Raw genomic sequence first — 16,781 nt, 5'->3', positions numbered from 1 at the left:
AGCAGGGGGAGAGATTCCATCAGGACATGAAAGAGATGGAGACCAGGTATCAGGGTCCCTGACTACTGTTGGACTCTGAAGAGAGACCTCCCTGCCGCTGAGCATTCCAGGAGTTCCAAGAAATGGAAGTTCAAGCCCTGAAGTTTGAAAAATGGTGAAGCAACATGCAATTTACGTGTACTTTCCTTTATCAATGCCCACCATTCAGTTTACAGTAAACCTGACCTGATGGAGAGAAACGGATGCCATTTCCTGATTCAGCAGTGCAAAAATACCCTAAATCAGTTGTAGAAATCTAGACAACATTCAAAAAGTAAAAAATTGTTGCCCAGTGTTATTTACTGTGTCACTCAGGAGAACATGGGCCTAGTGGCAATCTTTCCCCCCCCCCTTTTTTTTTGGTGGAGCCCTTATGGTGCAGTTCTAGATACACTTACTCAGAAGGGAGAGAGACCATGATAGAACACATAACTGGCATGCAGAAGGGCTGTTTCAATCCCTGGCATCTCCAGGTTTGCTCTTTGTTCAGCAATCAGGTGGCAAGTGACGGGCAAGACCATGGGTAGGCAAACTAAGGCCTGGGGGCCAGATCCGGCCCTATCACCTTCTAAATCTGGCCTGCAGACGGTCCGGGAATCAGCGTGTTTTTACATGAGTAGAATGTGTCCTTTTATTTAAAATGCATCTCTGGGTTATTTGTGGGGGCTGCCTGGTGTTTTTACATGAGTAGAATGTGTGCTTTTATTTAAAATGCATCTTTGGGATATTTGTGAGGGATAAGAATTCGTTCATTATTATTTTTTTCAAAATATAGTCTGCCCCCCCCCCACAAGGTCTGAGGGACAGTGGACTGCTGAAAAAGTTTGCTGACCCTTGGGCAAGACTTTTGCCTTAGGCTCCAGAGAGCTTGGTGAATCAGAATAGAATAGACAATTCTGGGCTAGGTAGACTAATGATTTGATCTGGTATAAGGCAGCATTTTATGTTCCATCGAGGCTTAGTCCCTAAAAATGTGTTTATACTCACCTTATACTCCTTATACTCCCCAAGGAATAAGCTCCACTGAATTCAATGGGATATACTTCTAAGTAAATATGTCTAGGATTATGCTGTCAGACTTCTGTTTTATTGCTATCGCCATAGGCAAAAGAACTCAAGTTCTGACATACGAAATACACCTTTGCTTTAGCCCTTTAATCACTACAACTCTGATTTTGTGGGCATGGAACCTATCCAAATATTCAGGTGATATTTTGGCAGTAAAGACTGCACCTAACCTTTGATGTGTTGATTTACAGCAGTTTGGGGTTAAAGGGATTACTATTCCCAATACCAGGGATCTGAAATAAAGTCTCCCTCCCCCCTCGGAATGTGAAGGCTTATAAGGTTTACAATGTGAGAAACAATGAGGAACACAAAACCTACTGTCAGGGTAAATAAATCATATGAAAGGAAACTTTGAATTGTCTATGTGAAAGGAAACTTCATATTGTTTGAGGGCCACTTTCTCAGTGTACCACTGAGCAAGGTTTAGCCACTGAAATTCTGGGGTGCTGGACATGTTCTTAAGATGGGCACACTTATTTCTAGCTTGAATTTGACATACTTCATATTCCTTCCACCTTTCCCTATCCAATTCCCCCCTCTCCTTGGCAATAAAAATGAAGTCTAGTGGCACCTTTTGTAAAGTATAGCTTTACATAGTGTAACATCTGGTGATGGTAGCAGTTGCAACCACAGTGCTGATGTTTCCCAGCTCTTCCTCCAAAGAGCCCTTTTGGACCAGACCAATGGTCCATCTTGTACAGCGCCCTGTTATCACAGTGGTCAGCCAGATGGCTGGCAACATCCACACTGCCATGTGGGGAATCTCTTGCAGATGACCACAGTACCTGGAGACAGGGCAGTCAAGTCATGTATCCATAGCAGTGGCCAGAGAAGAAATGACTGCTGGGAGGAATGCAGAGAAAAGGAACACCATACATCTGCAGCAGCACAAATGGATGCCTTCATCTGCCCCAGATGCAACTAAATATGTCTCTCCCAGGCATTGTAAACTTCCAACAGCTTGACCTTACCCCCAAAGGCACACACCTCCATCGTCTCCCGAGACAGATGGGTGCCAACGGACCAGAATGATACCATGGCATTGCTGAGCAACAAACTTAAAGTTGTGAAATGCACACACAGTGGTCATTAAACTATATCCTAGCTGCATGTTTAGTAACAGTGTGATATGTAAAATCCTATGTTTTTAACTATTCTGTTATCTGAGTACCTCACACTACTCTTGTCAATAATATGGACAGGGAACATGAAAAGCCACAAACTTGACCTCACTGCCTTATAAGTGATTCCCAGGATATTAATACAGCTACGTAAATGCAAGGAATTAATAACTGGTCCAAAATCAAACATAGAACATAAAACCCCAACTGTTCCATGCCTCTAGAAAAATATGACAATTGTAACCAGCAGAGAAGTAGGCATCAAATGAGAGAGGGGATTTCAAGGGCAAACTCACATAATCTTGCACTGATTAACGGTATTTGCTTATGAAGTTCAGTTTTTCTTTCATGAAACAATAGATTAGCTTTACAAATACTTGTTAAGAGTCAGCCAGAGTGATATTTGAAGGCAGTTTAAAAATTACCTTTGTACCAAGGAGAAGAATGTAGGACATTGATACTGACATCAGTCTCGTAGAGGTCAGTTAATGACTTTTCACAGGAGTGATTTGGGTTTTATAATCCAGTGAAAGTTAAGAGTTAATTTTAAAGTCCCACTTATTTGAGCAAGAAGTTAAGCATGTTGTTAACTATCTCTTATGGAAACTAGTGGGGCTTTAAAATGCTTCACTGCATGATCCTGTGAATAATGTGATGCCTGTGAATATCCTGTGAATAATGTGATGCCTAATGGAAATGTTGAACTAAGAGCTTTGGTAGGGGATGGAGAGAGAGCAGAGCAAGATATTATTGCAGAAGATAGACACAATTTTCCTCCAGGCTGATCTGCTGCTGTTGGCAACTCAGTATTCTGACAGCAGGATAAAGGTTATGAATGGAATGCAACTTGTATAGTACCACTGTTGCTACTGAGATTCTGTGTGTAACCTTGCAAGTGAAAGACTGTAGCTTTGGCAGATAATGTGCCTTGTATGCGGAAATGCCCTGTGTTCAATCCATGATACATCCAAATAGGGCTGGGAAATCTTGAGAAATGGACAATACTGAGGATCAGCCAGCTTTTAATTAATTAAATTTAAATTAATCACATATTTATAATCTGCACTGTTATTTTTTAAAAAATCAAGGTGCTATACAACATAAGAGAAAAAAATCAACAAGAGCATCCACAGGTGCATCATTAACATGTCAATAAATCATCAATAAATGGCTTAAAAAATAAAATTCATATTACAAAAGCCTGTCTAAACAGTATAGTTTTCAAAAGACACCTGAAAGAAGGGAGGGTCCCTAGTAAAGGCCAACCAAATCACAGGAGCATGGAGAACCACCAGAAGTGCACCATTAGAGGATCTTTGTGAATGAGGTAGCGCAACAGATGGTCTTTAAGGCACTTTGGTCCTAGGTTGTTTTGGGCTTGGTGAATTTACCCCAGTACCTTGAATCTAGCCTGGCAGCATACTGGCAGCCAGTACTGTAATCTGTTCCTGTGAGCAGACTGGCTGCTGTGATCCACACTAGTTGAAGCTTCCAGACCAGAAACAAGGGCAGCCCCACATAAAGTACATGACAGAAATCAACCCTTGAGGTTACAAACGTATTCAGAATGACACCTAAAATGTGGAAGCATTTTAGTATTTCTGGATAAAAAGGAAAGCATATTCATTTTACCATTTGAGCCTTTCGGAGCATAACTGGCTAAATGATATCAGGAAATGACTTTAATTAGGTTACAAAAGCAACAAACAGTTTTAAACACTAGCAACACCTTAAAGACAGACATACTTATTGTGGCCTAAATTAACAAGGATTGGAATAGACTTCATCAGATGCATCACATTTCATCCTCAGTCAACAGATGCATACATACACAGAAAGAAATGTAAACTTTGGGGTCAAAAAGCCACGAAAGTCAAGTAGTACAGTCGCTGCTATTTCTATGCAAGGCTAAAATGTGTACAAGATAAGCTCTGTTAACTGCTGATAATGTTATCTTCTAAGCTTTGGTATGCTAATTTAATGCATGTAATGGGACAAGGAAACACCACTGGTTTTGGCTGAGTCCTAAACAAATGCAATCAAGCCTGCTGATAAATTCTAGTTGACCTGTTTCATGTTGAAGTATCTCTTTGAAGTTTCTTTTGTTGGAGAAGTCTGTCCATAGCAGAGATACCTAGGAGCCTGAGATGTCCCCACCCCACCCGCCATGCTTCAGAATATTGCCATTTTAAAAAATGCAGATTCAAGTTTGTCTATTCTTGTGTAGACAGCAGGACTTACACAGGCATTAAGTTGAGATAGTAAAGCTAGAAAGATTGTCCAGGCTGGGTGGGTGAGATGTAAGAATAAAAACAAATAATGATATGAAATTCTTTGGAGATTTTTACATGTATTTCCTTGGTCATAGGGCTGTTGGGTAGGATAAGGAACTACATATTTTTAACGGGCCATTATTATTTAGTATTCTCCATAGGTCTGATCCATTGCACTGACAGCCCAGCAGCCACACATGGAAAAATCTCTGTGGGCCATATTTCCCCCTGAAATAGCCATTCATGGGGTGTGTATGCAGGTACCACATCCAGTCATTATGGGGAATGGGGTGCCTGTGACTGATATAATGGACTTATCCAATGATTGCTTGTGTGTGTACAGTGAGGAAGGGGAGTGAAAACTGAGCTAATGCACCCTATAAGGGTCCCCCCAGGCACTGCATCCACAAAGGACTGGATCCTTAAAAATTCCGGCTGTTTGGTACTGTATTCCACCAGGCTGTGATTGGTTACTTACTATCTACTTTGACCGAACTAAACCTAGAAATCTTAGGGGGTGGGACTGGAGCAAGGCAAAAAAAAAGCCATCTGGGTATAATGTTCTCAGCTCCCCCTCAGTAAGCTGATTAGGGACAATCAGCTCCCTTCACAGCTGCTTAAATTCGTCCCACTGAGAAGGAACAAGCATCAGGAGAAGGAAGAAAGGCATTTGTATGAGCAGAAAGTGGAACTAGCTGGAGGAGGAGAAAGAAGGAAAAACAGGGAACGCCACAACATTTCAAGCACATTAGGTATTATTTGGTGTTAACATTATAATTATTTAAATTGCTTTTTGCTTATCAGCACAATTATAAACCGTTCAAGATATTTTGTATTTATATACCAAGGCAGAGAAAGCTGACTCCTTCTGGTGAAAGGCTCTGAGACCACGCAACCATTATTTGTTACATTTGGTATCGAGCCTTCCCCCCCAGTGATGCTGAAGATGGCTAAGGGCAAAGTAAAATACAAAATAGCAATCAAAAATATAAAATCAGGGCTGGTAAAAGATGTTGACCAAAGTGTCGTTCAAAAAGCCCATAGGCCATATTCCAACCAAGTGAAAGTATTCAAGGAGGGAACAGAGCAGAGCCTGGGAAAGGTGTGGTGTAGCCTTGGGAGATTTGATCATCTATCTGAGATAATGAGAAACAATGTTGGACAGAATGGATGCCTAGGATGGCAGATCCTGGGAGAAGGAAAGTAGCTGCAAGGTGCTGGAGGACAGAACACTGTGTGCCATGTCTCCAGAGTGCAAGCCTGGGCAGGTTACCCAGACAAAAATACCCTCCTCTTGGTCTCAGTGATATGCTCCAAAGGAATTTAGCACCAGCTTGGCTGCAAGAGTTGCAGGAAGAAGGCATACAAGACACCATCCAACCATCTTAAGGACTCCACTCAGGGTTTGTGTAGGCCGTTACATCCTTGCTTTTCATCTTACGGTATATGTAAATGCATTCTGTGAATACAATGCCACTGGAAATCAAAGTCACTTTTCATGTACCGTATTTTTTGCTCTATAGGACTCACTTTTTCCCTTCTAAAAATTAAGGGGAAATGTGTATGCATCCTATGGAGCGAATGCAGGCTGTGCGGCTAAGCCCAAAGCCAGAACAGGGAGACGGAGTGCTGGGCAGCACTCCGTCTCGCTGTTCTAGCTTGGGGTTAGCTGTGCAAAGCCTCCGCAGGGCAGCGGGGCGCCTTCACCCTGCTGCCCTGCAGAGGCTTCAAAGGCTGTCCCCGAAGCCAGAACAGCAAGAGGCTATCCCAGAAGCCAGATCTCTCTTGCTGTTCTGGCTTCTGCGGTTCAGAATTTTTTTCTTCTTGTTTCCTCCCCCCCCCCCCCAACTAGGTGCGTCTTATCGTCCGGTGTGTGTCCTATAGAGCGAAAAATACAGTAATTGCCCTAACATGGTAAATGAAATGTGTGTGCAAGAAACCTGGTACAAAGTGGGCCCACTTAATCCAGGAGGGACAAAAAGTGAGGAGGGGGAAAGTCAGGTATGTCACTTAAGCTCCTTGGAGGAAAAAGTGGGATATAAATTGCAACAAATAAATTTTAAAACAAAACTGCTGTATTGTAAACTGTTTCTGTTTCTCCTTCACCAGCAACCACTAGATGGTAGTCTTTGATCATCTTTTTGAGATACTGAGAAACAATATTGTTCACTGGTTACTATTTTGGACTAGCCAGTTTCCTTTTTATTATAGGGCAGTTCAGTTGTCTGCCAATTTTTCTTTGTGCATGTGACCTTCGATAACTCCAGAATTATCTAAATTTTGTTTATCAGTCTTAAGCTGAAATCCTAAATATGAGCACTTGTAACCATTCCCCTTTAAGTCAGTAGGACTTGCTTCCAACAGCATGTTTAGGATTACATGATTGCAACTTGACTATATGTGTACGCGTACCTAGGCTCTTCTAGAAGAGAGTGGCCTGCTTTAAGGCACATAAATTTATGCTTTTGAGGTCAATGTTTACTTCAGGGCAAATCTTTCTGTATCTCAGACAGAATTCAATTTGTTGGTCCAGATCCTTCATATTTATGAAAGGCTGGGAGAATATTTTTATTATATAAATCCTTACAGAGGTCCAGTAGGGGAATTTCTGCACAACAATACCTAAGGATCTCGCCATACATATTACTAAAAGATGTAGCATGTTCCATATGTGCCAACTCCCTGGGGCCCTGGGCAGTGGTGGAGCTAGCTGCCTCGGCACCCAGAGCGGTGTGCACCCGGGGGACAGGGATAGCTGCCCGTGGGAGAAGGCTGGCATTCCCAGAGGGGCGCAGCAAGCATCCCAGGGGTGTGCCGCCTGCATTGAGAGTCCAGGGGGGTGCATCTCAGGGGGTGTGCCACCCATGGACAGCATCCAGGGGGGGCAATGTCACACACCCCCAGATGACACCTGGGGCGGGCTGCACCCACCACATCCACCTTCCTCCGCCTCTGGCCCTGGATGCCCAACACCCACAAAACTCCCCATGAAGTGGCCAGGCACCCACAAATTTTGGTGCCAGGGCCATGCCTGGCACCCACGGCCACAGGGCCAAGCTGGCACTCCTGGCAGTCCACATTTTGTGGTTCTACACATTATAATTTTTCACATCAATGTTTTATACTTCTACAATATTGGGATTGCTACAAGTCTGCTAATGCCCCTCTCTTGTGCTCTGGCATTTTGGCTCCATAATTAGCAATAAGAAGGAATTGTTATTCTTTGCTATAATACCTTCAGACTAGCACAATAATTTTTCACAAATATTTGATTTCTGTCATGTGATATTATGTTCACATTGCAGTGATGCTATCCATTTGCTTTTTGGAAATATTGAAATGGATATGGGCTTCTAGAGTTACTGAAAGCTATATGGCTATTAAATATAATTAGATTCAAGAAACTATATGACATGAAATAAAGCCTGGGATGCAAACAGAGATGTATCTTTGAACTGCTGATCATTCACAATTTTCCCCCATTCCCCCCTCCCAATACCAACTGATTTTGAAAGTCAAGGGAACTTCAAAGCAAGATGAAGTTTCCTTTAGTTTCAAAACCAGTTTGGTAATTGGGAGAGGGGAAGGGAACCAAACCTTAAAACTTGGACACATATATGTCTGGGTAGGCTTGCTGAAATAATAAAAAAAAAGTTTTAGCATCTAAAACAGTATAATGAGGGTTCCTGCTTAGTGATAACAGGCAGGGTGTTTCACAGCAAATAAACTCAATCTCACAGATGCAGAACCTTGTAAAAGTGCTCATTCCATAGATCTTGCAGTTGAGCAGGCATGTATGGGACACAACAATCTTCAAGGAAACTTTCATTGGCAGTAACTGCACTAAAAGCCAAGGAGTAGTGCTGTGATTGTTGGCATAAACACTGCAAATCTTTTAGTATAAATTATTAAGTTGGATATTACAGTAATTTAAGGTCAGGTGTTTTTCTCTCTACAAAATTCATTTCCCAGCAGTCAGGTGTAGTTGTACTAATGCCTTAGGCTGAGAAAGGGGTAGTCACAGAAACAAATAGCTAGCCTTTCTCTGTTTTGAAAGTATAAATAATTTATTTATTTATTATACATCACATTTTTATTTATGGCTATAGGATAAGGTTTCTGCTGGAGTTCTCAACTAGCAGCTTTCAGGACTGTTGTGAGAATCTCATGTACGCCACCGTGAACTCCTTGGAGAAAGGATGAGATGCAAATTCAATTTATAACAAACAAGCGGCCATCCAAAAAGCACTCCTTTCAATATACTGGAAGGAATAAGTCTAAACCAGTCTTCCCTAACCAAGTATCTTCCAAATATTTTGGACTGCACCTCCCATAAGTCCCTGTCAGTGCAAGTATGCTGGCTGGAGCTGATGGGAGTTGTAGTCCAAAACACCTGGAGGCTGGAGGACATAAGTTTGGGGGAAGCTAGCCTACACCATGGGGGCCAAATTGTGACCCTCCAGATGTTGCTGGACTACAACTCCTACCATCCCTGGCTATTAGCCATGCTGACTGAGGCTGATGGGAGCTGGAGTTGAACAAATATCTACATGGCCACAGGTTAGCTACTCCAGCATAAACATTATATTGAAAAAACGCAACAACAAGCTGTTATGATCAGTTAAATATATAGCAGTGGAAGAGTTTGTTTTATTTTATGGAGGGGAGGGCTCTCAGGCAGTGATCCCTGCTGTGGGAATACAGCATTGCAAGTACTTATTTAAGTACCCCATTTATCATCTGTGGGACTGCCCTGGAATCAGATCAATGACCCATGTCAATCCCTGTGATTAAAAACGTGGCCTGTGAAGGCTGGAATCTCATGTGTCGTTATGATTCCTTGAAAAGGTGATCCTTTGAGGATTAAAAGAGAATTATGCTGCTTTTCCCGTTCGCCTTCCAAAGCGATTCTTTAATTGCTTCTTTGCAAGCGCAGGCACCACGTCGAATAAATTATACCCGTGCTCCTCCTGCCAAGAGCCGGAGTGGGCACTTTGAGATTTACCGTAACGGGGGAGAAGGAACGCGAGGCGGGGAAGAGGCAATGTGGGCATTGCCCGAACCCAAGATGGCTGCCGCAGCGCCACGGCACTTCAAGACGGGTCACCTGTTGAAGTAAAAGCCCGGGTGTTTCATTGGCTCCGCAGGGCCGGGCCTTGAGCCGTTGACCGTCGCCAATCTAGCCCCCTGGGGCTGAGGGAGAAAGGGTAAAGTGTAAGGCCGAAGTGGCGGCGAGCGGCGTCGCTCCCTCAGACTCGCCGCCTCAGCCAGGCCAGGCCCGAGCCCGACGGGCTTCGTCCCCGCCCCCGGCTCCTCTCCTCAACTCGGCATGGAGGACCGGGGGGGCGGCGGCCGCAGGGAGAGACCGCGAGCCGGAGAAGCGGAAGAAGGCGAGGAGCCGGCAGAGACCGCGGCGGGAGAGGAGGAGGAAAAGGCGGCGGCGGGAGTGACCGTGACGATTACGGAGCCAGAAGGCGGCGAGGAGGACGACGAGGAGGGCGAAGGCGAAGCTGAGGAGCGGGACACGGAGTGGAGCTTCGTCGACATGGAGACGGTGTCCCTGCGCGACCTGCCCACGGCGCTCATCGCCTGCAACCTGCCCCTGGCCGTCTTCTTCCCCGATGGCCCCTGCAAGGTGGGTGAGGGGGCGAAGGGGGCTCCCGGAAGCCGGCCGGGGGGAGAGTTTGGAAGTGGAGGGCGAAAGGGCCCCGGAAAGGGCAGGCCCCGCCCGCTCCCGGCCAGCACCACCCGCGGCCGGCAGGGGCTCTCAGTCGGGGATGGCTGGCTCCTCTGGGAGGCGAAATAAGGCACAGCGACGCCGGCGTCTCTGGTGGGGGGATGTGAGGCAGAGCGGGGTTCTGCAAGAAGGCGCTCCCAGCCCTCTCCAGTGAGTTGTCGTTCATTAGGCAAACGTTTTACATAGCAGGACCTCTTGCGGCCTGTGCTTGCGCTTCGTGAAAGGCAGAAGCTGTGCCCTGCTGCCCCTGGGCAGCTGCCCATGCAGGATACACAGGATTCACCTCCCTGCTTTTTTCAGGGCCGGCCCTAGCATTGGGTAGAATGAGGCAGTGGCCTCAGGTGGCGGATGCTGTGGGCCAGGGAGGGCTGCTGAAGTGTTGGAGGATAGAGCTGTGTGGGAGGCACACACCACCTGCCCTGTGCCCCTGAATCTAGCCTCGTGCCATCCGTTGTGGTGTGGAGCGTGCTATCAAATTGCCAGTTTTGAAGTAAGATTCAGCTTCCGGGCCAGTCAGATTCCATATGTAGAATGGAGACAGGACACCATCTTGTCCTCGGAGAGCAAAAGGTCTTGGGCTGGCCCTGTGGAAAAGGGACTGGCCAAGGAACAGAAAGGACTGCAATTCCCTCCCTGCTTTTATTGTAGGGTTGCAGTGGTACATCTGCTACCCGTTAAGTAGGACCTGATCCTGTGCAGACATGTGTTTAGTTTTTGTTCCGAGTTGTACTGGCCCAAGGATTACTGAATTTTGCCAGCAATTATATCGGACAGCTCTGAGCCCTTACTTTTACAAAGGCTAAACATAATTTGTACAAAACCACTACTGTAGGCCTTTGGGGATGTTAATGAGGAAATCTGGAACAAAATGTGATGTACCCTTGGCCTGAGCCCCGTAGCACACTCCATTTGAGGGCTACTTGGACCAGTTTGCTGCTGTGCTGTGATGCAGTTAAACTATTGGTAGCAGAAAGCTCCAAGCAGGAACAAGTGTATTGGACTAGAACCACTGATCTGGTCTAGGATGCCAAGGGTATCATGACAGTTCTTGGTCTACCTATTTTTGAGGGATTCCTGTTTTTTTTGGGGGGGGGGAGTATTTTTCTGCCTACTTAACTATGCAGATACCCCCTTTTGATATCTGTTGGTTGGCATAGAAGCACTTGCTTGGTTATTTTATTTCTAAAATTGATCCTCTGCATTTTTAGTGCCAATTCCCACATCACTCTTTGAGGAAATTATTGTCTCCAGTTGTTATCTTTGATTCATTGGTCCATATAGAGAGCTTTATCGCCATCTCCCACATGTGACTTAAATTTTGATATTTCCAGGTAGTTCAAAGAGCCAGGCAGGTGAATTGCAATGTACAGTATCAACCTACATTTGAAAGGCGCAAATTGACCCTCACATCGTTGGGAATGAAAGGTTGTAACCATGGCTGGCCTTCGAAATGACATGTTGCTATTTTTAAATGCCATGCTGCTGTATAAATATTGCGGGAGGAGAAGAATAGGAAACATAAGTGCCCCTTCCTGCTTCCTGTTTCCATATACCATATATGCAAAGTGTAACTCTAGCATCTCTGCCTACAGTCAGATGTTTGGCAGGAACAAGCATAATGTTTGGCTTTATCTCTCTTCCCTACTTAGTCCCTTCCATCAGCTAAAGCTATACCTTTGCCTGAGATGCATGAGGGGAAAATCATACAGAATGTAATTCATTGGTTTTTGTTACATGGTGCTCCAAAGAATGAAGAACTAAAAGCAAATTTTATTTATTTTTTAATGTTCAGGCTCTTGCTCTAACAACAATAACAAAAAGCTTACTAACTGATAATTTGTTTATCTATAAAACTGCTGTATTTTTCTTCTAGGACTAGGATCTAAATTTATAGTCCTTTTAAATAACCTTAATAGTTGCCATAGCTACTTACATACTTGGCATCTTCTTACGTACACTTAAGAAATGCAAACTTGTATTTTCAAATATATATTCTGTGCTGTTTTACTTTTAAAATGTTACATTTCAAATGATTCCAATGTGAGTCCAAGCTTTAGGCAACTTCAAGACTGCAGAAAGACATGGAAATAGGTATATGAGCTAGGGTAGTATTCTTGAGTATAGTGCATAAGGGTGTTAACCAACCAATCCTCAGTTCATATCTAATCCCACCCAAATAGCCTTTGTATATGGTGCTGTTGCTGTTCTTAAATGGATGTAATGAAGATTACCAAGATAATGGTTGGGATTCAGAGAACCAGTTAGGGCAATGAAAATAGGTTTGCACTAGCTCAGTGGATTTTGTTTTTTGCTTTGACCCACATATTATCATATACCTTTTTAAACAGTTTGTCATATAGATTGGAGGCTTACTGTTTTGAGAATTGCTTTAAAATTCCTGTGAGCTTACAGAACTAGTTTCATGGTTCTTTACAACCAAATGCAATGCATTTGGAGCACTTGAGACGTACCATATGAATGCTATCCTTTATTCTTGTTAGTAGTCACTTAATTTCATTTCCAAATCCTGAAAATAATGCTTGGATCAGCCACAAGGGGGTGAAGTAACACCACTTACAGTATTTGCAAAGTTTGTCTGAAAGAGAATGCTTGTGCTTTTAAAATTCTGTTTCTGCTGGTGTGTATAATTTGTCAGATATATTCCAGATAAACTATACATCTGACCAACCTCTCCTGCCAAATAGCCACAGCAGTTACTAGCCTTCAGACCCGTAGTAGGTTAACTTGCTATTCACACCTATATTAGTCATATGTATCCATGGCCTCTTTGCCTGAATGGAGCTGAAAGAACCTAGAGTGCTTTCAGACAAAGGGCTCTTAGTGCTTTCAGTTCTGCTTTCTGCTGCATCCAGAACTGCAAGCAAGCATTGACACATGAGAGTTATAGCACTCTTTCAGTTGTGCTTTCCGTTATGTTTAAATAGTGGGCATGACTTATCGTGTGAGAAGTATTTATCCCTCCTTTTCCTCGCACTCCTCATGGTTGTGTTCATTATTCATATCCTGATGTTGCTTTCTGTCCTTCTACCCCCTTTCTCAGTAGTAACTAAATAAGCACTGTCAGCCATTAATTGTTTTTCTCCCCCACCTTGCTATTTCCGTTTTTTTTACTGCTAACTCATGCAACAGAAAAGGGTTTGTTTTTTTGAGTCTCAGTAGCACAGACTTAAATTTATTGCAAAGCTGTTGCCACCCAATCCCCACCCTGCCCACAGTCTTCTTGCTGCTTATTAGTATTATTAGTAGTAGTAGTAATTTTTTTGGATTGCTTATTTGCCCTGCACCATAAGGTCCTGGCAGATGATTGATAGGTGGGTGGCCCCATGAATCTCACTGAACTGTTAATCAAAGACTTGACTGAAGATTTAAAAACAAAGGTTGCAAAAGAGTAGGTACACCAAGAGAATGACTGTTATTTGGTTCCTGCTTAACTAAGAGAGTCAAGGTTTAAGTAAAGTTTAAGGTGCTACTTCTAAAGGACACTCAGGATCTCGGGGCTCTCAAAGGCCAAGCAATAGGTGATATGGTGTTCCTTCGATTAGGTTAGGAACTGGCAGAAGATTCGGTGATAACAATGTCAGGTGTAGTATCCAGGCTAGTGTGTAGAGTAAGGGTGGCTAACCTGTGGCCCTCCAGATGTTGCTGGAGTACAACTCCCACCACCTGTGAATATTAGCTCTGTTGGCTGGGGCTGATGAGAGTTGGGAGTCCCAACAACATTTGATTGGTCATTGGTTAGCCACCCGAGGTGCAGGGAGTGTGGGCACCCTCTTGTCCATGTCAGCCCAAGTCTTCACTCTCAGGGGCAACCTTCTGGGGGGCCTCATGCCAGTAGTGTGTGGGACTATTGTTTTTGTTCAAGAGGCTAAATTCCAGCTATACAAAAGTCACAGGTTCTCTCTCTCACACACACACACACGCGTGTGTGCGCGCGCACACACACACACACACAATCCAGACAAACAATAGGCATTCTAAGTTTTCATAGACAGATTGAAGCCAGCAGACAAAAGCACCCAAGAAAGTAATGGAGCAGGGCCAGTGAATAGTGTAGTTCTAGAGCAGCGGTTCTCAACCTGTGGGTCCCCAGATGTTGTTGGACTACAACTCCCATCATCCCTGAGCTCTGGCCTTGCTAGCTAGGGGTGATGGGAGTTGTGGTTCAACAGCATCTGGGGACCCACAGCTTGAGAGAGGCTGTTCTAGAGAGTCCCCGAGGGCTACACAAAGAGGCCTCTGGGGCAGCATTCATCCCTTCAGTACATTGTTTCAGCTGGAAACTTTCCAAGTGCATTTCATTTTGGTTCACTAGATCCTTGCTAGCTCATCTCCCAAAGGCAAAATGTAGCTAAGATGTTTGTAAGGAGACACAAAATGTCTGTGAAACTGTGCTCTCCAGCAGTATCATATTTCATACTGTTGGTCACACTTATTTTTTAAAATAGAGTAATTTGCAAGCATGGGAAAGTTCTAAAGAGGTCTGCTAAATGATTTCTTAAAGAGTTTTAGCACATTAATCAAGCATTTGACCAGTGCAGAAATATGGAAGATAAATACAAGTTTATTCCACTCATGATGCTATTTTCCCCATTCCATTACCCTTGGTTTCCTTTTGAAGTTGAATTACCCTTGGTTTCCTTTTGAAGTTGAATTTTTAGTATTAAAAGGAAAAAACTCTATAAAAGGTTTTCCACTTCCATTATCATCTACTCCTTCCTTCTCCCTTTTCACTTCCACTATCTTTTTCTTAAAGAACATACCAGAGTTGTATATAGGGCAAGGTCTGGTCATGTAGTGGATTTCTATGATGCCTCATGGTTCATTTAGTGGCATATTTAGTAGCTGTTATAACTTTGCTAAAATGCCATACAGTGGTACCTCGCAAGATGAATGCCTCGAAAGACGAAAAACTCACAAAACGAAAGAGTTTTTCATTTTTTGAGTTGCTTTGCAAGACGGATTTCCCTATGGGCTTGCTTCGCAAGACGAAAACATCTTGCAAGTTTGTTTCCTTTGTCTTGCAAGTTTGTTTCCTTTTTCTTAAAACCGTGCATTCACTTCGAGGAGCAACTCATAGCACACGGTGTGGAAGCCTTTTTTGAGGTTTTTGAAGACTTTGGTGATTTTTGAAGATTTTTCAAAGTCCGTGCTTCGCAAGACGAAAAAATCGCAAGATGAAAAAACTCGCGGAACGAATTAATTTCGTCTTGCGAGGCACCACTGTACCTGTATAGACAAGTATTCAGTCTGTTTGCTAGTATAGGGAGGAGGCAATAAAGGCGTGCATTCCTCTGATTTGTAACATTGAAAGGAAACATGTGGGTGGCTGGCAGTGGGGTTCTATCAATAATAGAGGCCTCTTGACTTTTGTCCCCAAAGTTCTGATACGATGAAACTACTTTTCACACCCTTTAAAAACTACCCTGCTTGAGCTTTGCACGTGTATTTTTGTCACATGTCATTGGAATGTTCTCACCAGCAGAGGGCACTGCACAAGCAGTCACACAGGGCCTGCTGCAGAGGGAGATGTCTTGGCTGAGAGGTAGCAAGCACAGCTTATTTGTCCTTGGCCAATCCAAGGAACCTCTGGGTGCCTATGTGAAGGCTGTCACTCTATTCCAGGAGCTCTTAGGATGTTGCGCTTATTCCTTTTGAACTTCCACTGCAGGTGGGGGAGAGTACAGTCACACTCAGGTCCTGCTTGTGGGTTTCCCATAAGCATCTGGTTGGCCACTATAAGAAGAGAATGATGGACTAGATCTAGCAGGACTCTTATGTTATATATATGTGCAGAGGAGGAGATTTTTTTTATCAGATTCAAGTTCTCCTATACAGTGGTAACTCTGGTTAAGTACTTAATTCATTCCGGAGGTCCGTTCTTAACCTGAAAATGTTCTTAACCTGAAGCACCACTTTAGCTAATGGGGCCTCCTGCTGCTGCCACGCCGCTGGAGCACGATTTCTGTTCTCATCCTGAAGCAAAGTTCTTAACCCGAGGTATTATTTCTGGGTTAGCAGAGTCTGTAACCTGAAGCATATTTAACCTGAAGCGTATGTAACCCGAGGTACCACTGTATAATCCTTAGGGGGAAATCTTCAGATTGTCCCCCTCTTTCTCTTCATGAAAACATGAGTTTGACAATTGTAAAGATTCCATAACTTGGATTCAGAAAAGAGCAAGCATAATGGCAGGTGTTTCTCCTCTCCACCTTTGCAGTTCCCTGTGTCCTATGAAAAACTGCTCTTGAAGGTCAGATAACCCTTTGGAATGATGGAGTATGGGAAGTGGCCAAAACCAGGTGAAGGTACCTTGCACATCTATTTGCACATCTATCTCTCTACCTGGTTTTGGCTTATTCCCCCCCCCCCTTCCTGAACCCTATCCTGTGCTGTTACAGAGGGTCTTCTGACTCTGGAGCAGATTTTTAAGGAGTACCAGGCTACAGTGAGGAAGAAACTCCCTTTGCACGATTACCGTATTTTTCCACTTAAGATTCTCTGGATTAAACACAATCTATTGTA

At 43.8% G+C, this 16,781-nt stretch overlaps 3 protein-coding genes across 3 annotated transcripts in view; 1 reads left to right on the top strand and 2 right to left on the bottom strand.

The window, feature by feature from the left end:
* KCNE2 (potassium voltage-gated channel subfamily E regulatory subunit 2) overlaps positions 1-16,781 on the bottom strand; it is a 221,928-nt gene that overhangs the window by 95,518 nt on the left and 109,629 nt on the right. The gene's annotated exons all lie outside the window — the stretch shown is intronic.
* The window catches only part of CLIC6 (chloride intracellular channel 6), a 136,769-nt gene that overhangs the window by 22,990 nt on the left and 96,998 nt on the right, over positions 1-16,781 (bottom strand). The gene's annotated exons all lie outside the window — the stretch shown is intronic.
* The window catches only part of RCAN1 (regulator of calcineurin 1), a 33,406-nt gene continuing 25,341 nt past the window's right edge, over positions 8,717-16,781 (top strand). The window contains exon 1 of the mRNA XM_079974637.1: positions 8,717-10,136. Within this exon, the coding sequence (XP_079830763.1) occupies positions 9,831-10,136 (306 nt within the window). The 5' untranslated portion in view covers positions 8,717-9,830. The remainder of the gene's footprint in view (positions 10,137-16,781) is intronic.

This window comes from Podarcis cretensis, assembly GCF_951804945.1.
Source record: "Podarcis cretensis genome assembly, chromosome: 4".
Classification (NCBI taxonomy): domain Eukaryota; kingdom Metazoa; phylum Chordata; class Lepidosauria; order Squamata; family Lacertidae; genus Podarcis; species Podarcis cretensis.
Note: the sequence above shows the minus strand (reverse complement) of the source record. Positions and strands in the feature narration are given on the sequence as shown.